The following is a 24,684-nucleotide window of genomic DNA, read 5'->3' as shown; positions in this document are numbered from 1 at the left end:
GGTACATATTGCTGTTCTGGGGGCCAGCAGAGATCAGCTCTCAGTGCAATCCTCTTGAGAGAGTGTTGACGTAAGGAGCAGTGAGTGGATCAAAGCTCAACTGCAGTTTCTTTGATGAAGTCCTTGAAATCTGAAGGTGATGGTAATGTGATCTTAGGTTGGGGGAAATAGTGACAGAATGACGTCCAACAGTCCCTCAGGTTCAGGGGCGCTGCAGTAAATGGGGTCACCTGGGGTCTGCGTTGAGATCGAATCCCTCTTCCATTCTTCATCTTTCTTGGCACTTATAGCCTCATTCCTCAAGTATGGAGAGTTTGTCCCAGGAGCCCATGACATCAAGTCTCCTCAGACCCGGTCTAACATTCTAGCCTTGCTGTGGCGTTTGCCCTCCTAGGTGACATCATGCTGGGTCATAAGGAAAGGGTTAAATGAGTGTGAAGTGATTGGCAAGTGGGAACCCAAGGGGAGGAGTTAGAGTTAGAGTGAGAGTTAGTGTTGTTAAGGAGTCAGTCGGGTGTTAGAGAAGAGAGAAGGAGGATAAGTCTGTGGGTTGGGATAGTTTGATGTGAGAGAGTGAGGGAATCTGTTAAGAGGAGTCAGATAGACAGTTGGGATAATCAGTTAGAAGTTATTAGGAAGGTATAGGCCGGTAAAGAAACTAAGATTAAGAAACTGACAAGAAAAATTATCTGAAACCATAAACTTGTTAATGCTTATAAAATAAACTTATTTGGTTTAATGTTAACAACTGTCTGGACTCCATGTGTACCCGAGAGAAACGGGTTGGTGGCAGCGGAGAAGCAATCACAGTGGTGGCACAGGGATCAATAGACCGTCAAACGTCCAGGGACCCTGTGTGATCGCCACACTTGCTCTTATACCTTACACTCAACTGCTGTTACCACAGTTTGATGAATCAGGGGTTAATCTAAATTAAATGATGGATTTTCATAAACATTGCTGGTGGTCCACACCCTTCCGGTTAATGTGAAAAATGCTTGTAAAGTGACAACATAAACAGGAGGATTTCCACACTTTCTGGTCAAATTGCACATTTTCCAAGCAATGCTGGATCACACATGCAAATGGTCTGCAACATTCCCTATTGATGCTAACAGTTGGTAGGCATTCTTGAAAGGTCAGTATTTGGAAAGATAAATCAGTTTAATGTGCTGGGATAGTATTCTGTTTTGATGGTTCTGTACGGAGATCTAATTCCCCCCACTTTTTGGCATTTTTTTTTATTGTTTTGCAACCAAAAGAGCTGTGTACATTCCCCATGCCTCTGTTGCAGGAACTATCCCTTGTGTTTATGCATATTAAACAGTAAACTCAATCTGACAGCTTCACAATCCAGGGAATACAAGCACCATCTTGTGATTATTTGAATATAATGACTCCTAGTTTCTTTAGGGTGGAGATGGAGAACCTGCAGCCCCCCCCCGATGATTCTGGACTCCAGTGTCCATCATTCCTGACCATTGACTTTGGGCTGATGGGAGTTGGCATCCAAGAACATCTGCATGACCAATGCTCAGGAATAATGGAAGTAATCATCAAAAAATATCCAGAGGGCCACAGGCTAGACCTCACCCTTGGTCTAGCAAATATCTTGCTGCAGGTCTGCAGAGCCCCAAACAGGGACTATCAGGGTAGGATGGGACAAGGGGAGGGCAGGAAGGCCATTTGGCCTGGGGCTTCAAGCTCAAAGTAAAGGTAAAGGGACCCCTGACCATTATGTTCAGTCATGACCGACTCTGGGGTTGTGGTGCTCATCTCGCTTTATTGGCCAAGGGAGCTGGTGTACCTCTTCTGGGTCATGTGGCCAGCATGACTAAGCCACTTCTGGCAAACCAGAGCAGTGCACGGAAATGCTGTTTAGCTTCCCGCCGGAGCGGTACCTATTTATCTACTTGAACTTGACATGCTTTTGAACTGCTAGGTTGGCAGGAGCAGGGACTGAGCAACAGGAGCTCACCCTGTCGTGGGGATTCGAACTGCCGACCTTCTGATCGGCAAGTCCTAGGCTCTGTGGTTTAACCCACAGCGCCACCCGCGTCCCACTTCAAGCTCAAAGGGGGCTTCAAATTTACACACACGTTAATTTTTTTTGGCATTGATAACGTTCACTGCGTGTTTTTATGCACATTGGACCAAAATCTCTCACACAGTTTAAACACTCTTGCAGCTTGGAACTGCAAATTTAAGCAAATAAGAGATGTGATTTGGCGACTGGCATCCGTCTGTCTTGGGAGACAATGGAAGAGTGTGCCTTTGAGGGTGAAGTCAAACCTTTGGAGAGTTACAGAGCCGGTTGTGGCTGTAGATGTCAGGCGTCAGGGAATCTGATCCACACACTCCCCGCCGGTAGGAAGCCGAGAATAGAAAGACAAGGGAAGCTCTTACCAAAGTCTTTTATTAAATATTCACAGAGAGAGGCTTAGAAATGCCACCTCTTGGAGTAATGGCATTGCTCCAAGTAAACTCCACCCCACTTCTCTCCTCAACCGTCAACAGCACCACCCACTTTATGGTGGCCGCTTAGGGCCATTTGACTACGAGCCCTTTGCCATCCTACTTTCAATGCTTGCCGGGTTCTGGGAGAAGGGGGGTCTGGAATGCTTCCTAGTGATAACATGTCAGCCAGCTCTGCTTCCTCCCCCTTCCTTTCCCATTACTTCCCAACTCTGCTCGTCATCTACCTCTGAGCCGTGACCTTCCTCAAGCCACTGCTGTAAATCTATACTACCATCTTCCTCTTCTCTGGAAGGTTCAGGAGGAGGGGGAGGCGGTATCCACCATTCCTCCTCTGTCCAGTCCAACATCGAGACCGATATGGGAGAGACATGTTTTGTTGCAGCTAGGGCAGATGAAGACATCTGGTTGTGCTGATGCAGATGTACTATGGTGTTTCTTCTCCTCCTCCTGGTGATCATTCCTTCTCTGGTCACTGCTGTGCATACACACCCGGACTGTCTCGTCTCCAGGCGCTGTGGTCATCTACAAAGGAGCCCCACATGGCGGGGTTAATATTGCCACCCTAGTAAGCAGCTAGGGAGTATGGGCAGCAGCCTTCACTTGCCTTGCTGTTCTCCTGGACAGTGATGGAGACTGAAACAGAGAAGGCCACTGGACACAGAGAGCCCAACCACTTGGGTGGAGGACCCCCCAGATGTAAAGCCAGCAACACTCCACTATGAACTCCTTGGAACAAGAGCGGCACAGAAATAAAAGCAAAATGCAATATTGAGATCCGCCCCCCCCCATTACTCAATTACGATGAGGCAGATTGTACTTGTTCAAGCCTTTTTGTGCTTAAGGCTTCTTCAGGCAGATTCATACCATAAACTTGAAGCACATGGCTTCCCCCAATGAATTACAGGAACTGTACGGTAGTTTGTGAACAGTTCTGGAAATTGTAGCTCTCTGAGTAGGAAACTCCATTTCCCAGCATCCTTTGGAGGAAAGTCATGTGCTTTAAATGTGAGTTGAGGAACTGCCCTTCTTAGTTTCACATGGATGCTTCTTCTCCAGGCATTTGTGCTAATGTGTGGATTGCAGAAGTTCAGCAGGAGTGGGAAGGGTGGCCGCTTTCGCGGTGTTGCAACAAGAGCTCTCACATGTGCTCTGAACTCACCACAGTTGCTCAAGCTCTAGGGAGTTTCCCAAGACATTTGTAGCAAGCCGGCGCATAAGTGTGTGCTGCTTTTTAAAGCTGGGATTTGTCAGAATGTTGCTGCTCATACAACTCAATGAGATGTCATTAACGTAGCATCAAAGCAGCACTGTGGATTGGGGGAGGGTTACAGAAGCCCCCTCCCCCATCTCACACACAACACTTCAGCAAACCTAAACGGAGATAAGTCTGCTTTCATTCCTTACTGCATTAAGGATGCTAGCAGCCAATTACCGTATTTCTTGCTCCGTAAGACGCACATGTAAGGGGAAATGTGTGTGCGTCTTATGGAGCGAATGCAGCGGGGAGGCAGGCAGGAAAAGCCCCCGCGGCTTTTGCGGGCTTTTCCCCAGGAGGAAGAAGGGACTTATGCGGCCAGTCAGTCCCTTCTCCCTCCTGGTGGAAAAGCCCGCAGGAGCCGCACGCTCCTTGAAGGGTGTGCGGCTACTGTGGGCTTTTGTGGGAGATGGGGGAATTCCCCCACCTCGTAGAAAAGCAAGCAGAAGACGCACACCCTTTAAAGAGCGCGCCCCAAAGAGTAGTGGACAGGCTGCGCACACTGAGCTGCTCTTTGGGGCTGGGGGGGAAAGGAAACCGGGCTTCCCCCGGCATCCCTGAGAAGCTCTTGCTCCCTGAGCTGGGGAGGGAAATAATATTTTTTCCCTTGATTTCCCCCTCTGAAAACTAGGTGCACCCTATGGTCAGGTGCGCCTTATGGAGCGAAAAATACAGTAGTCTGGACAAAGCAAGGAAGCTGGATAATGATTTTTAAAGCAGAAGTTTCTGAACTACAATTCCTATCGTCCCCGATAGGATGTGGTCCAAAGGAAAGGAAAGCAAGAGTTGCAAGCACGTGCTGTGTGAAGGCAAACTTTCTTTTGTCTGTCCTTAATCTCCCAACATTCAGCTTCATTTGTTCTTCCTGAGTTCTACTGTCATGAGAAAGGGAGAAAATCTTTTCTTTATCCACTTTCTCCGTGCCACACATCAATTTATATGGTTCCATGTCTCCTCTTCTCTGAACTAAAAAGCTCCAATTTTCTTATATTTCCTCATAGGGGGAGCTAAACTAGAGGAACCTAAGCTGTGTACAGATGACCGACTCCCTGGAGGGGGGATGGCACATACTGTAAGTGTACCTCTGCTTCTTCGCATGTTTGCTTATCAGGCATGGCCAAACTTGACCCTCCAGATGTTTTGAGACTACAATTCCCATCATCCCTGACCACTGGTCCTGTTAGCTAGGGATGATGGGAGTTGTAGTCCCAAAAACAGCTGCAGGGCCCAGTTTGGCCATGTCTGGCTTATATGAAAGACTGAATCCCAGAATCAGAATAGGAGTGTCAGCTGAAGGTGATGTTAGATCTTGGAGGCTTGCTAAAGCTGCACCCTGCGGGATACCTTCTTTGGAAATGTGCTCCACTTGTATAGTCTGGCCTAAAATGCCTTAGGGTGTTCCCACTGAGGACATCCTGTAGCAACATTCATGTTCAAAACTCATGCCTGCACTCAGGCATGAAGTAAGAGGAAAGATTTCTGATGAAAGTGCTTGACTATACAACCATGAAGACTGATATGCATGGCTGACAGCATGTAAACGGCTAGTTGGGTATTACCCGATGACTAAAACCCCTCACTAACAGCCCAATAACAAGAAGTGCTTTGCATGCTACAATCTTAGAATTTATTTCTTAAGAAATTACAAAAGCTTGCTGAATGGATGCACTCAGGACAGCTGCACTCTAGTATGCTTGTGAGCAGCTGAGCCACAACCCCAAATGTGTTAGATCTACTTATGTGCTGCAACTATTTATAGATGTCCTCTAGCGTGCGATTGTTGTTCTGGGGCGGAGCTGGAACTGCAGCCAACTGTCTGGTGTGTGAAACTTCCTCAGAAAACAGGGTTGAGGCCGCACTTGGCTGTGTTATATCTGAAAGGCACTGTCAGGCACTGCTAGTGCAGCACGTTGTACTCCTAGTTAGGGGAGCAGTTTGGTAAGCCATTCGGTACATTGGGCAGTAGAGGCAACCTTCCACCAATGCTAGTTAAACAAATCAAATGCAGTTTCTTAAATGAGATTAAATGTTATTAGAGCAGGCAAATCTCACATTTCAGGAGCGACTTGAGCATCAACACCAAAAGGTTTTGGGTAAAAATTTATTTTACATACTGAACATTGCCACTAACTGAATATTCAATGCAAGACTTTTTATTTACAAGGGGCGGGGTCTGGTAGTCTAGTTGGCCAGTTAACTCATCTGCAATCCTGGAAGAAAGGAGTTGCCAAGCTGCAAGTCAGAGCTGGGGCGTAAGTTCAGCTCCATGCAGCTGAGTTGGGAACTTTTGCAAAGTCCAGCTATCCATCTCCATGGCAGGCTCCAATTTTCACTACTGACAAGTGGAAACTGATGCAGACAGAGACATGACAACCGGCCTAGGTGAACAAGGGAATCACCAGGCATCATATTCTCCAGCATCTGCCTTAGCTGGACACTCACAGGTTAGGCCTAACGACGATTTGAACAGCAACATCCTTGGAATACAGAACATTAAATTACAGGGGCTACGAGGAAATGCAACAGCAGTTATGGTGGGGGTCTTCCTAACTTAGCCAAGTGTTCTAAGTGCAGTAGGCTTGGCCCTGGACATCACATCATGAACCTCAGGGCAAATGGGCAGGAGGCAGTAAATACTTTGACCAAGATTCAATCATACTGAAAACAAAGATCCTACTGGAAAAGCAAGAAAGGGTTCAACGTGACGGTAATGGGATTGTCCGCTGGAGTCTGAAAAAGCCAGGCTCATTCACGCTGCTCCATCTTCACCTTGGGGGGCCTCAAGAAGGTTCTGTTTTTCTTCTCTTTCTTCCCTTTTGTATTTGCCTGGAAATTTCTCCAGCTGTCCACACGTCCATCCCGACTTTCCTACGTATAAGGAAGATGAGAGTGTAAACAAGAAGCAAGTGCCATGACGCCAGAGTGTCCTTTCCTGTTTATATCTAAAGGGAAGCGTTTCCTGAGACGCCTTTCAAGGAGCGCAAGTCGCCAGAAGTAGGGAAAGGGCCTCAAAGCACTAAAAGGGCGAGTTGGTGGAAGAGATTTTGTAGTAGTCTGTCTTAGTAACAACAGCTAGGGCTTGTGGGAAGAAGAGAAAAGCCATATAACGAGTGGGGAGAATGTATGGGGAGGAACCACAGCTCAGTGGCAGAGCACATGCTCTGGAGTCAAAGGCTCTTGTTTCAGTACACGCTACCTCAAGTTAACAGGATTTCAGCTACCAGGGATGGGAAAGGGACATCAGGCTAAGAGTTTGGAAGGCCACTGCCAGACATGACAGCTTCAAATGCAAAAGAAAAACTAAACTATACGGTTTTTGAGGCACCCTGGTGGGCGTTTCTTTGCTTCTAGAATTAATATCTGAATCTGCAGGGAATGCTGGGAGTATCCAGAACAAAGCTGTGCACTTTGGTAAAAAGGGCAGTATATGTAGGTAGGCATGCGTACATACAGTGGTGCCTCGCAAGATGAAATTAATCCGTTCCGCGAGTCTCTTCGTCTTGCGGTTTTTTCGTCTTGCGAAGCACGGCTATTAGCGGCTTAGCGGCTATTAACGGCTTAACGGCTTTAAGAAAAAGGAAAAAACTCGCAAGAACTCGCAAGACGTTTCATCTTGCGAAGCAAGCCCATAGGGAAATTCATCTTGCGGAATGACTCAAAAAACGGAAAACTCTTTCGTCTTGCGCGTTTTTCGTCTTGCGAGGCATTCGTCTTGCGAGGTACCACTGTACATACATACACACATATGTATAATAACCCTTTCAACACAAGCCTTGCAGCACAATCCTAAGCACATTTGCTCACAAGTCTGACTGAATTCAGTAGGACTTACTAGAGAATAAGTGCGCTTTGAAATTAGACTGCTAAAATGCTGATAGGACAGCCAAAGCTGCAAATAACAATTACCTCAAAATTCTTTTGCCACTCTCGCTCACGCTTGGCTTTCTCTTGAGCCTCTATTTCTTCTTCTCTTTGCCGCTTCCTAGAATAAGAGCCAGGGAGAAAAATTAGCATTGCATTCCCTGTGAGTAAAATGGTGCTGGGGAACGGGGGCCAGGACTAGATTAAGGATCAGCATTGGTCAGCAATGAGACAGGATGAGTTAAGGGAGATCAGCTGGATGTTTCCCTCGACAAGGATACATGAGACAGAACAGATGGGAGAAATCTGGGAAAGGAATCCTATTTGTGTATATGACTCCCATCATCCCTGGCCATTGGCCATGCTGGCTGGGGCTGGTGGAAGTCGAGAGCCCAACAACATCTAGAGAGTCAGATTCCTCAATATGTCCACATCTCTATGCTATGTCCATCCATGTATCTCCTCACCACCACCTTTTAAATTTAAGTGTGTGCCTCTGAAAAGGAAACAGCGTATTACCCATAACAAACCCTTGGCAGAGGACAGGGTACGAATTTAGCAAATATTACATTAGGCTTCTATATGGCAAGCCACCCACACAGTCTTGGATAAAGACCTTTGGAACAGCTTGTTCCTGCTATAAGATGACACTTTTGAAAATGGGTTGAAATCTGGCATATTTAACGCTTGCTGCAATGAAAAGGGCCTTGGGTGCTGAGTGCCGGGGCCCAAAATAAAATGCAGGACTTGGATCCGCCCAGAGGAGACGCACTTAGAACAAAAATAAACCTGGCTTCAGAGCAAAGAAAAGGGCAGAAAGCACATTAACTGGATCTCTCAGCCTACAAGCCTTGTAAAACAAAGACTGCCACCTGGAGCTCCAATCTCGATATTACAACGCAAGAGCTCTTTCCCTCATATACCTAAATTATGTATTTTCTCCTAGTCATCCTAGATTATTACTTTTTCCAGTACATGAGACACACTGCAACCCACCTCATCACCTTGCGAATAACTTATGTAGTGCAATACTCTTTCTCTTACAAAACTTAAGTCTGCGGTATAAGTGGGCAGAGCACTGGTTTGGGGCATGTATTAGGGTGAATTCAAATCCCTGCTCCACAATACAGCTCAGAGGGCTGCATAAGACAAGTATCAATCCCTTAATGTATCATACATCATAAGCTAAACAAAACATCTTGTGGCAACTTAAATAATAAAAGATTTATTGTGGTAAGGGCTCATGTATACAGGCATAGATTTAATTATTTTAATAGTGGGACAAATGCCTGTAAAAGAAAAGGGTACAAGTTTGTGGTTACATCTATACAAGGTACCACAGTCACCATCAGCAATAGGTAGAAAAATGAATTCTAATCAAAACAATATCCTAGTTTTGGCATTTTTTATCTTGGAAGATTTATAAACCACTCACATTATAGCATGCTATGCTATCACCTATTTACAGCTGTCCATAAATGGTCACCATGACTGCCTTGTATACGTTTAAGCTTTCTGTAGAATTGTGTTGTATTTCTTGGCCATTTTTTCAATTTCAAACACAAAGATAGGTGTATGTGTGTGATATATATTTATATACACACACAAGAAAAAAGTAAACTCAGGGTAACAGTTCATGCATCTGATGAGGTAGGTGCTAGACCACACATGCTTATTACACAACAACAAGATGTATTGGGGTTCTTTTTAAGGTGTCAAAAGCTTCTTTGTTATGTTTCTTGCAACAGATTTAACATAGCTGTCTCTCTCTGGGAGGATGTGTAAAGCTACTCATTGGGTTAAGCAAGGGATCAGCAAACTTTTTCAGTAGGGGGCCGGTCCACTGTCCCTCAGACCTTGTGGGGCGCTGGACTAAATTTTGGGGGGGAAGGGAATGAACGAATTTCTATGCCCCACAAATAACCCAGAGATGCATTTTGAATAAAAGGATACATTCTACTCATGTAAAAACACGCTGATTCCTGGACTGTCCGTGAGCCAGATTTAGAAGGCGATTGGGCCGGATCTGGCCCCTGGGCCTTAGTTTGCCCACCCAGGGGTTAAGCGTTATAAAAATGCTTAATAAAATAGCATTTCCCTCCCACTAAGCACTTCCCCTGAGGCTACTTTTGGAAAACCCCAACAACTCAGATTTCAGATGCTGCCTACATGCTCCACGATTCCTAACTACATGGGCTTCAAGAAAAGCAACACCAAACACAATACCCCACTACTTCTCTTACCTTTCATGCATTTCTTTTGCTTCTCTTTCTTTCCTTTTAATTTCGAGTTCTGCAAAGAGCTTCATTGTCTGTTTGTACACCGCTTGTTTGAACTGTAAGAAACACAGGTTTAGCATTCATACCAAGGGCCCGGCTGCAATGTAACCTTTCATTTCATAACCCCTGGGCCTGGAAAAATGCAATGAAAAGCTTTAATCAAAACTCCTTCCCCCATCCCCCTCCGCAGGACTGCATGCACCAAAAAATGACACCGCAGCACACACTAGTTGGACACTTCAGAGGCCGGGACTTGAAATACTACATCTTCTACCAACCCATCACGCCGCTAGAACATTCCAGAATAATCTTTCAAATGTTTATACAAGACACCACCCTGTAGTAAAGTTCTTAAGAATGGAATTATTTTCGAGTTTGGGAAAGGTAACAGAGGCTGCAATCTCTGAGTAGACATGGTTAAGGCTGTCTCATAAAACTGCAGTGGAAAGCAGTAAATCTCAGCACACAACAGTAAAATGAGGACCAAATAATGAAAAGGAAGGGAGAGCGAGCAGGGACTTCGCAAATATATATATATATATATATATATATATATATATATATATATATATATATATATCTATTGGGAATACTTCCATATTACCTGCTAGCCGAGGTTTCCCAAGCAGGTCACAGTATATTTAAAACACGGTAAAACAGACCGGGCCCAGCATCAGCAGCCTGAGACAGCTGTGGCACCCAAGCAACCCGACAGTGTCCCCATCTTCAAACCCTCCCCAGCACACCAAGTGGCTGGGTCTGAGTGAGCAGGTGGTAAGCATATTGACATTAAGAGAAGAATGGCAACTAGGCCATACATATCAGGCACCAGGTCTGGGAGTGCTGTCATTTAGATGTCCCTCAAGTAGCACTGTGGGGGAATTTACATAGCAACAGCCTGGCTGTCCAGCACTCATAAGAGTGATGTTGCATCCCACCACCTGTCAAGCCTACTGGGGGCCCACAAATGTAAGAGGGAGAGACACTGAGGAGGTTTACACGCCTCCAGCCTCAGATGTTCCAAGATGTGCATTGCTCCCAAATCATAAAGCAACGAGGTACACCCCAGGCCTGGGAGAACCCAGCCCTGCCAACCAAGTATATCCTGCTGGTCAACTTACTACTTCTTGATCATCTTCTTCTATGTTGGTTGGCCTGCCTTCTTTCTTTAACTGTTTCTTTTTCTCTTTTGCCTAAAAAGGTATCACAGGTAAGGAGCACAGAAATCTTACAGAGTCTGAACTGCACCAGGCTTGTTATCACTTCTGCGGTTCATTCCAACAGTCACAAGATCAATCAGCACAGGCACTGATGTCATGGGCCCCGAGTGAAAACAGATTTCCGAATTTGTTTACCTTTTACTGCCTGGATATGCAAGTTAAAAATATGAAAATGCAAGTACAAGGAGACATGATCAGTGATAATGCTACAGGATTATTTTTTTAAAGAAAAGTTTATAGTTATCCTGGCTAAAAGGAGGCTAGCTAAAACGACTGCAAGTTGAACAGAAGTTGGACACTCTGTAACTTTCTCCTACTTCCCACACATATGTCATTATGGACAGGCCCTCTCAGAAGTCTATAGAGTCCCAGGCCACCTCCAGCTTTTGGGACCCCTAGCCATAATAATAATTTTAAAATGATGACATATATCGGGAAGGAGGTATAGAAAAGAGCCGGTGGTTGGCTGGATTGATAGTCACCTGATCTTAAGAGAACATGCTGATCTGTCTAATCTTGTGCCATCAGAACTGATATCTTTTTATTCATATCTATAAGTTACAGTTCTTTAATGTGGCAAAATCTTTATCATTTAACAAACAAACCATGTCTTTTACTACATCTCATCTCTTATTTGCTTAAAGATGCATCTCTAAGCTGAGAGTGTGTCACATCTGTGTGATGCACATTTTAAAAAATTCCGAATGCCAAAGAAATGAAAAGCATCTAAAATTCAGGCACAGGCCAAATGCATCCCCCCCACCCCCCTGGATTCACCCTGATTATGATACAGGATTTCAGTTCAGTCCCAAACAGTTTCCCATTTGCTTTTAAAAGAGCTCATTTTCTAGCTCTGCAATATTCTGCTTTTGGGGTTGGTTGGAGACAAAGGACAGGAGTGAGGAATTTAGACAAGGATGGAAAATTAGGCAGCATTCTAATGCCTAAGCTCCTCACCCATCACATACTCAAAGGTAAAGTGGCACAGCAAGAATTCCATCTAATTCAACAGCAAGAATGTGAGCAATGTGGGAGCAGAGAGCTATGAAGGGATATGGCCTAGCCAAACTAAAGCACTGAACACATGAAAATGTTTAAACAATTTAACATAATCCACTCAAGCTTGTGTCTAGGATGATATATGGCAGAAAGTATCAGAATAAATCAATCTTATCTCCCATCAGCAAAAATGTTTAAGTTACATTTTTTTCCTAGCAGAATTTTAATAAGACGGCTTCAAAATAAGTTTAAATTATCAATTAGATTTCATCTGCACAATAATTAACATTCATCAAATTCCAAGCACCAATAGTTACATTTGGTATGCCTCCCTGTTGCCATTTCTAACATTTCAGTTCTAGTTATATTTGCAGAAAATCAAAATCATAGTTGAATAAAATACAGAAAAGCTCTGTTCTAACCTGAACTATGATGAGGAAACACTTTAGCTCTCGGCAAACATAAAATTGCACCCCCTCCCTAGGCATCAAGCTCAGTCGCTTAATCCCCTCCCTCAAATCAGAGGCTAGCTGTCACACACCCACGGTACTTACAATGTGCTCTACATATTCCTTTCCAGCCTGTATCACGTCCAAGGCCCTCTTCTTTTGTTCCTGGTCCAGCAACAACTTGTATGCTTTGTCGACAGCTGACAAACCAAACATTTCTATCAGCACACTCAACATAACTTGAATGGTCTACACTGCTTATGCGATCAGAGCTTGAGAAAACACTAAGCCGTGTTTATTTCCAGAGATTCAACGGAGCAGCAGTAGGCAGCTCTCTTTCCAAGCTCTAGCATCAAACCCAACCGCATTCATTTGGTGCAATGCTAGCATCTGGAGCTTTGGAAGCACAGGAAAATCAGCGAGGTACCTTCAAATGCCTTCTGTGCCCTTTCAGGATCATCTTGGTTTTTGTCAGGATGCACCAATATGGATAACTGTAAAAGACAGAGTAAAAATGTATTTTTATCAAAAGGTGTGCTGTTATCACAGGGTTACCCATAACAGAATGCTCTACATTGGCTTCTGTGCCTTGTTTATTAATAAAATGGCATCAAACATTCACCACTCATTCTCCTCTTTTTGGAATAAGCCCTTCATCTGGATTCCCAGGCCTCCCCAATCTCAGCAAAGCAGCTGAGTAGATCAACTGAAGAAACCCACCCCAAATAACTACAGATTTGTGGACCTTAATACTGTGTATCTTTTCACAGATATTCAAACTAATTTTCTAGACGGCCCTCAAATCTTGCTCCCCTGCAATTTATTCAAACTATGAATAATAAAACAACACCAAAGTGCTCACATCTGTGATTTCACAGTGCAAGACCAGGACTTGTTACCTGGTACAAAATTTGGCATTTTGAGAGTCTCAGCTTCAATTTCAAATAAAACAAAACAACAACACACAGCTTGCGTACTATTTAGTTGGAAGAGAAAGCTTGCAAAAATGAGTAGTCTCTGATGCAACCTAAGTCAGAACTGAACTTCCAGTGCTCAAGGAGTTAGAACAGTGGTGGGGATGGGGCTTCAGGGTTACTTGCACAGTCCCAACCCATGACACACGGCACATCCCAAACCAAGACAGTGGTACCTTGGTTCTCAAACACCTTGGTACTCAAACAACTTGAAACCCAAACACTGCAAACCTGGAAGTAAGTGTTCCGGTTTGCAAACTTTTTTCAGAAGCTGAACGTGCTCCGTTTTGAGTGTCACGCTTCGGATTTGAGTGTTACGCTGGGGTCGGTCTGTTTTTGCTAATTTTTTTTGCATTTTTTGTTTCTGTGGCTTTTTTTTGTTTTGTTTTTGTGACTATGTGGAACCCAGTTCAACTACTGATAGATTAATTGTGTGACTGCAGTACACAGTTTATTGCTTTCATTTTATGGATCAATGGTCTCGTTAGATAGTAAAATTCATGTTAAATTGCTGGTTTAGGGGTTGTTATTAAAAGTCTGGAACAGATTAATCCATTTTGCATTACTTTCTATGGGAAAGCATGTCTTGGTTTTGGAACGGACTTCCGGAATGGATTAAATTTGAGAACCAAGGTACCACTGTAGTAGTAAAAATAAATAAACCATTAAATAACTAGTTCTCTAACAAATACTCTGGCTAGGCATGTGTATATGAACATATAGGATGCCTAGTAATCAGTAGGACATGAAACCAAATGTGGGTATAATTATGCCACCAAGAATACATTCTGGGAAAACAAACCCCAAGTTTTTCTGGGGGAAGCTCATATCCAACTTCAAAGCCATTGTTGTTTCTCTGCGAATACTAGGGAAGAACACTTTCCCTCCTATTTCTGCTAAACTGTCTTTGAAGGAGAAGTACTTTCCCCTCTCCTCAAATGATTTGCTCCAAGCTTCTTTGTATTACAAAAATAACAACAAAGGCATGTACCTGACGGAATCTCTTCTTTATCTCCTCATCTGTAACTTCAGGGTCCAACTGCAACACCTGGAAGAGACCAAAGTAACATCATCAAAAGCAGCTACATTCTGAGCCTTTCTGCAATCCGGAAACTACATAAAACTTTCTTCAGCAGAAGGGTTACATTCCAGTAGACAAGGCTGTGATAACATGTCATGCCAAAACTCATGCTCTTTCCCAAGCTTACATCTTTGGTTATGCAACTGGATCTAGGCCTGTGTGTGCCTAAATGAGCATTTCTTCTTTGGTACACAGACTGAGAAAGTGACAGAAGTGGCTTCCTTGAAAGAGGTCTGCCTCAGAAAATCCTATATACAAATAAACTCGTTTTCCAGGTGATGACAGTTATGTAGCCCACATCATCCATGTATAAGAAGTAGACACCAACAGGCTCAGAAAACAATGTTTGCAAAAATATAAAATATAAAACCTTGGGCCAGGGGGCATAGGTGAAAAAGTCCCCAAACAGCCCAGTGACCACTGAATGTCCACTGGCTATGGATGTGTGTGTGTGTGTGTGTGTGTGTGTGTGGAAAGCCAGGGCAGAGCAGAGAATGGAATGGAGTATCCTGGAAAACAGAATGGCTGGCAGGCGCAAAGAATAAGTTGTAATAAAAAAAATTAAATGTATAAGAGTGGGACAGAGACAGTATTAAATTAAAAGCATTTGCAGATGACGTGATATCTGTAAAACCAATAGAGTCAATCCCAAAAGTATTACAAGAGATTTAAAAAACTGGAGATGTAGCAAGTCTTAAGATTAATAAAGACAAAACCAAACTCATGGTAAAAAATATGAATGATGAGAGTTAAAATAAATTACAAGATGTGTCAGGTCTAAAGATTGAAAGAAAGGTTAAGTATCTAGGTGTATGGTTAACAGCAAATAATATAAATCTGCATAAAGATAATTATGTAAAAACCTGGGAAGATATTAAAAGAAATTTGCAAATTTAGGACAGAAAGAGGAGTAAGTCGAGTTTTGAAATGTTAAAATGATTGTAAAACTATTGAAATGTGTATATCTGAAAATCAGAAATAAAACATCTGAACAAGAGCACTCTACACTGCAACACTTTGTTGTAGGTACCCTTTGCAGGTGCAAACTGAAGAGACAAGTATGACATTGCAGTTTCCATCTGCCTTAAAGAAAGTGCTAGCTATGAAACTGAGCATGACTGTCAATCACACAATAAACAAATTAACAGCTGTAAAAAAAAATCGTATTAATGAAAATGTGCTTGGACTTACCTCAAACGGATTCAGGTTGAAATAGGATGATCCAGGTCTAGTAAGCCTCTCAATCTGGTTTTTTGACGTTAGAACAGAGTCCCGCTTTTCTATTTGTTTCACCTGCAGAAATTAAACAGCCATCAATTATTAGAACTGTACATTATTAAAACATATGTTGAAAGGAACACCTGTAAATAAAGGTTATCTTCAGAGCCCAAGAGCAAAGCATCATTATGGGTTGGATTCAGAGATGCACTCAGAGAGGTGCTGCTCATGCTGGGAGGAGTGGAAAGCAATTTTGACTGATCCCTCCTCCTCCAGCAAGCCCCTGCCGCCTGAACAGCTGTCCTGGAGGGTCAGGAGACCTTTGCAGCAACCTGAGAGGCAGTATGGGGTACTTCAGGGAAAACTGGTACAAACTGTCTTCCCTGTCCCTTCCTCAAAAACAAATTACATTGCTGTAAAAAAATATTTTCCAGATGTGTGAATAATATATAGTGCATGCCAGAGCCATATTTATAGTGCAACAGGTTTCAAAATAAAGGAGATGAATACTGGTTTGTGAATTCAGTGATATAGTATAGGCTTTCTTTTCAGTGTATATATTATTATCATTATTTCATCCTGCTCTTACATGGGGTTCCAAGAGGTCTCCCATTAAAGGAGTTAACCAGGTCTACCACACCTGCTTGGCTTCTACAATGTTACAGCATCAGGTGCTGCCAAATGACTAACTGAACCATGGTATAGACATTTATTATAATGAAGGCTGATATTCTCTGAATGACGATTTCTGTGCCCGATACCAGTTTCTGCATTTGCACATTGCAATCATATGGTAGAATCCTGCACCAAGTAAGTGCCAGTACTCAAACATGTGGATCGGACTGTGAGGTATCAAATTCCAGAGGGCACACAACTGCAGCTGCATTAATTATTCCAGGTGTGCACCGACAACTGTTAGTCACTTAGAAGACTTTACACAGGATGGATACATTAAACCAGGCATCCCCAACTTTCAGCCCTCCAATTGTTTATTATGAATAATAATAACAACGCCATGCACACAGCGCCGATTTACGTATAAGCTTAACAAGCCATACAGCTTAGGACCCCACTCTCTTGGGGCCCCCCAAAAATGTAAAGGAAAAAAACTGGACGTACATTTCCAAAATACAAGATAAAAAACAAATAAAACCTACATACAGCAACAGTCTTTTGTGTTGTGTAGGCTCCTATGATGCAAGTAATGGGCCCTGCCTGCTAGCCTGCTCCCTAATATATCACTGGGTGCTCATTTCTATATATAGGGTGACTACATTCTGCATCTCCTGCCAACCTAGCAGTTCGAAAGCACGTCAAAGTGCAAGTAGATAAATAGGTACTGCTCTGGTGGGAAGGTAAACGGCGTTTCCATGCGCTGCTCTGGTTCACCAGAAGCGGCTTAGTCATGCTGGCCACATGACCCGGAAGCTGTACGCCGGCTCCCTCGGCCAATAAAGCGAGATGAGCGCCGCAACCCCAGATTCGGTCACGACTGGACCTTATGGTCAGGGGTCCCTTTACCTTTACATTCTGCATGGACTGGTTTCATGGCAACATGTGCAAATGGCTTTAGATACCTATTAGGTCCATAAATTACCATATAGCATATATTCAACATACAAAACAGCGACCATTTGTTGTTGACAAAGGACAGCTGGACATATAAAGGGCCCCATTACCTCCAGTAGCTTAGGAGCTCATCAAACCTAAATCCGGCCCTGCATGCACACCAGATGAGGAATGGGTCCCTCTGCCCCCTCCTTCACCATTAAAGACCCTCCCCGGGGTCCCCGCAAAAACACCACATTGGCAACCCCAGGCAGCCATAGCCAGGACAGTCGAGGAGGGGGGGTTCAAGAGGGGCTCTGAGGAGCCGCCGATGCACCCCGGAGTAACACCCGATAAATGGGCCCCTCCGCCCCAGGAAGCGAGGGGGAGGGGGGAGGGGGGAACGACAGAGGGAAAGGCCCTCGGCCGGTCCCAAAGGAAGAGGCCAAGAGGGGAGGGAGCGCCTTGTTGATCTCCTCCCGCGGCCTAGCCAGCGCCAAGGCCCGAGGAGGGCGAGGGAAAGCGGGGGGCTCGAAGCGCAAGGGGGGGAAGGGGCCCAGGGACTCAGCACCTCCGTGTAGAAAGTGAGAAACGCCTCCTCGGCGCCGCGGCCCGCCTCTCGCTCCGCCGGGGTCGCCATCTCTCGCGCCACGTGACCCTCCGCTCGACCTTCCCACGTGATACGGACCCCCTTTCCCCTCCCTCCTCGGCTGAAGCCGCCGACACGTGACCGGCAGCTGCTCGCCTTGCCTCGGAGGGGACGGGAGGGGCTCTTAAAGGGCCAGTGCGCGGTTGCAGCGACTGTCAGCGCGTCTTATGTTGCAGGTCTCTTGCCACCGGCAGCAGGTGTGCTGTAGCAACCAACGGGGCTAAGCGACATGGCAGCTTTCCCCCGCCCCCTCCACAAGGGACGTTGTTACCTGCCCTTTTGAGCTTATGGTCAGTTCTCCCTCTCTCCTTCCGCCTGCCTCACAACAACCCTGTGAGTTGGGTTCCATCCAAATCCTTATCAGGTCAATGCTAATGGTGCACACACACACACACATATTCCAAGTTTGGGGTAAGTACTCCTGGGTGAGAGAATTCCAGCAGAGAAAGTCACAAAATAGGCAATATAGGCTGTGGAAATATAGGCTGTTAGCCCTTCCAAGTGAGTTGTAAAATGTCCCTCTTCCCCCACGCAGGAAAAGGCCACACGTCTGGCAAGTTACAAATTGCTTTACTTACCACCAAACCCTTCAAAGGTCTGGTTCATGTGCTTTTCCATACATCAGTCAGAAGCAGTACAGTGGTACCTCGGGTTACATACACTTCAGGTTACAGACTCTGCTAACCCAGAAATAGTACCTTGGGTTAAGAACTTTGCTTCAGGGTGAGAACAGAAATTGTGCGGCAGCAGTGAGGGGCCCCATTAGCTAAAGTGGTACCTCAGGTTAAGAACAGTTTCAGGTTAAGAACGGACCTCTGGAACGAATTAAATACTTAACCCGAGGTACCACTGTAAAACCTTTTTTTTGTTACAAAGTAGTGAAAGTTTCTAAATTATTGGTATAGGAACACAAGAATGGCTGGTGAGAGCAATGTGGCTGAGCTGGAGCAAACCAGCTCAAAGTTCTTCACACACTGAGTTTCTTGGGTAGACTAAGGGGGGAGACAACACAAATGCTTAATTTGCCTATTTGCTCCCACCAAACTAAAGGGAAGTGACATAGATAAACCTGGCAAGACAACTTAGTTTATGGTACTACTGTGGTTCAATTTAAGTAAGCATAAAGTATTGAGCACACGAGTGCAAACATTCTAACTTCACATACACATGAGCTGGTAAAAGATAACCCCAATATCTGGAAAAGATATTGGGGACATTTGGATAGCTCAAATGAAAATGTCAATGCAGCTGCTGTGAAAAAGTGGATTTCTTGCTAAGAAAAACCAAGAGGCATTATTGTAGTTCAATGATACATTCAGCCAAGCAACCGTTCCTGAGAAGGGTGCAGAGCAGAGGCAGTATGCAATATGGCTTGGGTTGAGTGTCTGTTAGAGAAACTAGGAAAGGTGGGTGCTTTTGTGAAGCCTTATAAATAAGATGAAATATTATGCACAGTTCTGGTCATTGTATCTCCAAAAGGATATTGCACTGTTGGAAAAAGCGAAGAAAAGGCAACCAGAATGATTGGTAGGACCGAGCCACTCCCTTATGAGAAAAAAGTTACATTTGGGATTTTTTAGTTGGGAAAAAGACAAGTAAGGGGAGTATATGAGAGAGGTTTATAAAATTATGTATGGTATGGAGAAAGTAGATAGACGTTTTTCTCACTCTTTCATAACCTAGAACCTGGGGCTATCCAATGAAGTTGAATGGTGGAAGATTCAGGACAGACAAAATGATGTACTTCTTCACACGGTATGTTTTTAAATGATGGAGTTTGCTTCCATGAGAAGTGGTGATGGTTTCCAATTTGAACAGCTTGAAAAGAGGTGTAAACCAGTTAATGTCATCAGTGCCTTCTAGTCATGTAGGATGTACTACCTACAGATTTAATTGGCTTTTATGTTTCTGTTTTTACTCTGCTTTGGTCTATGGACTAATGCAATCTAGCTCTTTTTATGAATTGGCTTGCAACCTGCATTTTATATGTCTGCAGTGGTACCTCGGGTTACAGACGCTTCAGGTTACAGACTCCGCTAACCCAGAAATAGTGCATCAGGTTAAGAATTTTGCTTCAGGATGAGAACAGAAATTGTGTGGCAGCAGTGAGGGGTCCCATTAGCTAAAGTGGTACCTCAGATTAAGAACGGTTTCAGGTTAAGAACGGACCTCCGGAACGAATTAAGTTCTTAACTCGAGGTACCACTGTACTCATAAGTAAATTCCATTGAGGCCTACTCTATTCCCAGCTCAAGAATGGAAAGCAAAATACTGGTGGACAACAAAAGAGGTTTAAAGCCACTCTCAAGGCAAAAGAAAAGCAGTATAAGCACCGAAAATTGGGAAACACTGGCCTGTGAGCACTCCAATTGCAGAATAGCTTCTACCCAAGGCATCATGGATTTTGAAGCACAAATATTGGATGAAAGGGAGAAATAAGCAAAGAGGACGTCTGGCAAATCCTCACTGTGATCAATTCCCACCTGGAAACCTATGTCCCCACTGTGGAAGGATGTGTGGATCCAGAATTGGCCTCCACAGTCATGTAGGGACACACTGCTAAAACTGCATTTATGGAAGGCAATCTTACTTGGCTACTAGTGATTGCCAAGGATGCCTAGTATTACTGAGTTCAAGGCACGTGTGTTGGGGATGGCATTATGTCTATGTAGCCCTAGTACTTTTTTCTGGGGGTACGCATACACCTAAACATTTTGTGAATCTAAGTTTGGCCTCATTGAGGGGCAGCATTTCAATATGAATAGGAAAATGAGTGTGCCCCTAAACATTTTTAAAGAAAAAAAGCACTGTGCAACCCTATTCAGAACGAATGCCTACTGAGTGTTACTTCCAGATAAACGTGCGCAGAACTGTAGCCTGAAGAGTCTCTCCTATCAATACATTCCTCCTTCGGCGAACTGGCCCAGAATAGCTTACCACCAAGACACAAAAAAACCCACACACGAGCCTTCCATGATGCCGGAAGTTCAGAATGTGAGCGTCTGCCGCCTTTCTTCCCCTCTACCTTTCATATCTCTATGATTTCGCCTTCCTCCCTTTCCACTTCCGCATGACCTTCAGGGCGAAACGTCGATTGGTCCGCTATGTCTCGCTCCTTCGCCCTGATTGGCCCTTGCTTTACTTCCCCCCTCATTTCCGGTTCCCAGACAGGAAGGCGCATCATCAGATTTTGCTGGGGCTGGTTCCACGCCCCCGACAAGGGCAGACTTGAGATGGCTGCGGTGAGTTCCGTACTGAGGTGCGGTTTTCGAGGAGCCCTGGCGTTGCCCCAGCAACAGCGGGCCTGGAGCTCTGGCGCCGACCAGGTACTGGGCTGGGGTGAGGTGGGCTGCGGAGGGCTTCGGGGCCGCGAAAGGCCTCGGCAGGCGCGGTTGGAAGAGGGAAGCACACCCGGAGCCTGATCCTCCTTTTCTCCCCTTGTTCCCCCTCTTCCCTCCCTCAGCTGGGCGAGCTGGGCAAAGGTGCTGGGAAGGGCGGCGGCGGAGGCGGCTCCGTCCGTGAAGCTGGCGGGGCCTTTGGGAAGCGGGAAGCCGCCATGGAGGAGCGCTACTTCAGGTACGTTCTTCTTCTTTCCTCCCTCCACCCCCGCCATCCTATCTGCTGCCTAAATGTGCTGCTGGAAGCGTCACGCCTAGTTCTGGGTCGTAACTACGTAGTGGCTACTAAAAGACGGATCTGCAACTTATACTTTGGGATTTTTGGATATAGTTTTGGGAGAGGAGGCGTTCGTAGGATTTGTTCAGCTCCTCTCTCTCTTTACTTTGGCCTTGTGTGCCAAAATAAACTGGCGAATTATTTTAGGTTCGTGGATTATTATTTTAGTCGATTGTGTTATTTACCAGAGTGTTTTGTGTTGATTTTTTTTCTTACCATGTTTTTGCCACTTAAAATGCAGGACATACATTTATTAAAGGAAATAACTGTCCCTTTCTTTCTCCCCTACTTTTGGTGACTTGGTGGTGGAAGCAAAGTAATGGGCTTTTTTTTTTTTTACACACACAAAACAGTGACTTTGCTTTATGTACATTTTGAACTCTGCACAGAAATGCCATAGGCTCCAGTCCCTGAATTGTACGGACATTTAGCCCCATTACATCACATTTTTGCTCTGTTTGTGTGAATGAGCTACCTGCCCCTCTATTAAGAATAGCACTTCACTCATCTGATGTTGGATATAGATTATAAAAGCTTATACCACAATAAACAAATTTGGTTATTGTACTATTTTTTTCTTTTAGTGTTTGTTCTTTTCTTCTTAGAGTTAAATTGAAACATAAATCATGGTGGTTCATCTTTCTCTTCTTCCCCTGCCCCAGTCTTTAAGGAGATGGGCTGCGGTGGAAATGTGATTTGATGTAGAAAAATAGCAGAAGGGGGAAGATTGAGCCATTCTAATTTTTTTGACCTCACAAAATAGTCATCATTTCAGGGCTTTTATAACAGACAATTTATTGTAATATGTAGCTTGGCATGTAGCATCCTTAGAGGCCTACTTAACTCAGTGGAACTTGTTTAGAAGTAAATGTGGAAGGAATGCTTAGTCTGTTTACGCCATTGAAGATACTTAATGACAGGTACTATCTTAGATAGTATCTTTTAGTTAACCAAAAGCCAGTGCAGTATACTTGTTACACTAGAGAATTGGACTAGGAAGACCCAACACTATAATTTCTCAACCTAAGGTGTTAGATTGTGATGGGAAAGAACCATACATAGTGGCTTGAGCTCCTTGAAGGAAAGGCAGATTATTAATGTAGTAATAGTAAATATTACAGGAATCAAACTCCGTGGCAAACCTTGGAAATTAGCAGTTACTGGCTACCTTATGGTTTGTTTTGTGCCCTCTGAATGAGCTGGACTATTTTTATCATATTGCTGTATCTGCTGACTGGGGTATATGGGGTGTTAGAGGAGGGGTAGTACCTCTAGTGGGTGACACACTGCTCCTTCTGGGGTACGTTGTCCATCTTTGGTCCCCACCCTGCGCTCAATTATCTGTGGCTCCTATAAACTGTCAGCATGCGACAGCACCTACGGTCCTGGAAACAGCTTCAACTGTCCAGCTAAACCAGGTGAGGGTAGCCAATGGGTCTCAAACCCTCAGTGGGTTACAGACTTCCCCTGCATGCGTAGACAGGCTCTGGCAGATAGGGCACACAAGACGTTTAGAGCACATCAGCAAGACCAAGAGGGAGGTTTTGTTGTCTGGGCAGCCCAGGTTCTCCATACACACAGCTCAGGCTTCCACCCCAGAGAAATCACGTTGGTGTTGCTAATGCAGCACAATCCATTGTCTCTTAAGATAGACAGATGTCAACAAGTATCTGCTGAATATGGGTGAAGGTGTGAAATGGTGAGGCTGCACCTACAATTGTACACATCTAATAGCCTTGCTAAGGTTGCATATGTAGATGGGGGATACACTGTACTGCCCTATCTTTTGTGCATTGTCTTTAGCTGAAACTTGAATGATTAGCTGTGGTAATCTGCACTATTAATTCATACCATACTATTGCAGGGAGAAAGAGAGAGAACAGTTGGCAGAATTGAAAAAACATCATGAAGATGAAATACAACATCAGAAGAAAGAAATAGAGCGCCTGCAGAAGGAAATTGAACGCCATAAGTACAAGCTCAAGAAGCTTACTGATGATGATTAAGTAAATTCAGTCCTTCTTGTTGTGAGATGTATCTGGCATTGCTTTAAAAATGGTGTCTGCCGACATCCAAGGTCTTGCTCTTATCACAGTATGAAATAAAACAACTCACTCTCTTCCTGGTCAGTTTTTTCTTACTTAGCAGCATATCTAGCCATAATTATGTCTACTGAATCTTCCCCCTCCCCCAGGGTGAGATGGCAGGGGGTTACATTGAAGATTGCTAGCAAAGTCTCACATTGAGGAGCAATTTGGGATGTAATGATTGCATTACCAAACCATTTTTCTTACTGTTTCGTGCACCTTTTTCTTGTAACTGTTGGCAAATATAACACTCCCTTTGCATTAGTCGGGGAGTAGTAATAACTGGTCACTTGCTACTACATCAGGAGTGGGAAACATGTGCCTCTCCAAACGCTGTTGGACTTGAAACTCTCTTTACTTCCAGCCTGTGTGGCCAGAATGGTGTGAGCTGACATCCAGCAACACAATTAGTGCCATAGAATGAATGTGGACTGTGAACACTAGTGAAATTATAGTTAAGAGAAACCACTTTTATATCAGAATCCAGTATTTCTCATCAAGCCCAAATGATTATTCCCAACAGAAGCATTTTGCCCAGTAAAGCAGGGCCAGCATCAGAACCTGGTATCCTTGGACAGTTGCCTTAGAACCCTGCTAGATGTCTGATATAGGCTCCCTTAAAAAAGAAGAGGTTTTGCCTCAGAACCTCTAGTTTTTGTAGGATCAAAGAGCAGCATGGAGGTGCTGCTCATTATAGTCCTAATAGTTGGGGCTTCAAAGTGTAGTGTCAGCTGCTTGATATGTTGGTGACTGCCCACTGGTGATCAGTAGCCAAGATGGGCATGGAACAAGCACAGGCAACACCAAATTGCTAAATTGAGTGTGAATAAACAACTGGAATAAATTCAGTGAAATCAGAGAATGAAAGATCTGGACACTTCCACTACAGTTTCTGATTTATCAGTAACATC

The 24,684-nt window shown here is 44.3% G+C and overlaps 2 protein-coding genes across 2 annotated transcripts; one reads left to right on the top strand and one right to left on the bottom strand.

The window, feature by feature from the left end:
• Window positions 1-5,820: 5,820 nt before the first annotated feature.
• On the bottom strand, window positions 5,821-18,081 carry DNAJC8 (DnaJ heat shock protein family (Hsp40) member C8). Its single transcript, XM_081202059.1, has 9 exons — window positions 17,934-18,081; window positions 15,788-15,889; window positions 14,507-14,563; window positions 12,969-13,035; window positions 12,647-12,741; window positions 10,995-11,066; window positions 9,838-9,929; window positions 7,640-7,715; window positions 5,821-6,601 (listed from the first exon to the last, which is right to left on the bottom strand). The coding sequence occupies exons 1-9, from the start codon at window positions 18,000-18,002 to the stop codon at window positions 6,479-6,481; spliced, it is 753 nt and encodes a 250-aa protein (XP_081058185.1). The 5' UTR covers window positions 18,003-18,081; the 3' UTR covers window positions 5,821-6,478.
• Window positions 18,082-18,283: 202 nt separating this feature from the next.
• On the top strand, window positions 18,284-23,805 carry ATP5IF1 (ATP synthase inhibitory factor subunit 1). The gene is given in 5 exon segments (XM_081202086.1): window positions 18,284-18,375; window positions 21,179-21,222; window positions 21,225-21,337; window positions 21,475-21,587; window positions 23,551-23,805. Coding segments are annotated over 5 exon segments (489 nt in total). The 5' UTR covers window positions 18,284-18,298; the 3' UTR covers window positions 23,693-23,805.
• Window positions 23,806-24,684: the final 879 nt, after the last annotated feature.

The sequence above is a fragment of the Podarcis bocagei genome, assembly GCF_964188305.1.
Source record: "Podarcis bocagei genome assembly, chromosome: 7".
NCBI classification, from domain to species: domain Eukaryota; kingdom Metazoa; phylum Chordata; class Lepidosauria; order Squamata; family Lacertidae; genus Podarcis; species Podarcis bocagei.
The sequence above is the reverse complement of the archived record's forward strand: the minus strand, read 5'-3'. Positions and strand labels throughout refer to the sequence as shown.

Coding starts and splice junctions, on each gene's coding strand:
- DNAJC8 (XM_081202059.1), bottom strand. CDS start 18,002: ATGGCGACCCCGGCGGAGCGAGAGGCGGGCCGCGGCGCCGAGGAGGCG. Junction 14,564..15,787: donor TCAACCTGAATCCGTTTGAG/GTAAGTCCAAGC, acceptor GGTCTCTTCCAG/GTGTTGCAGTTGGACCCTGA. Junction 13,036..14,506: donor TAAAGAAGAGATTCCGTCAG/GTACATGCCTTT, acceptor TGTCTTTTACAG/TTATCCATATTGGTGCATCC.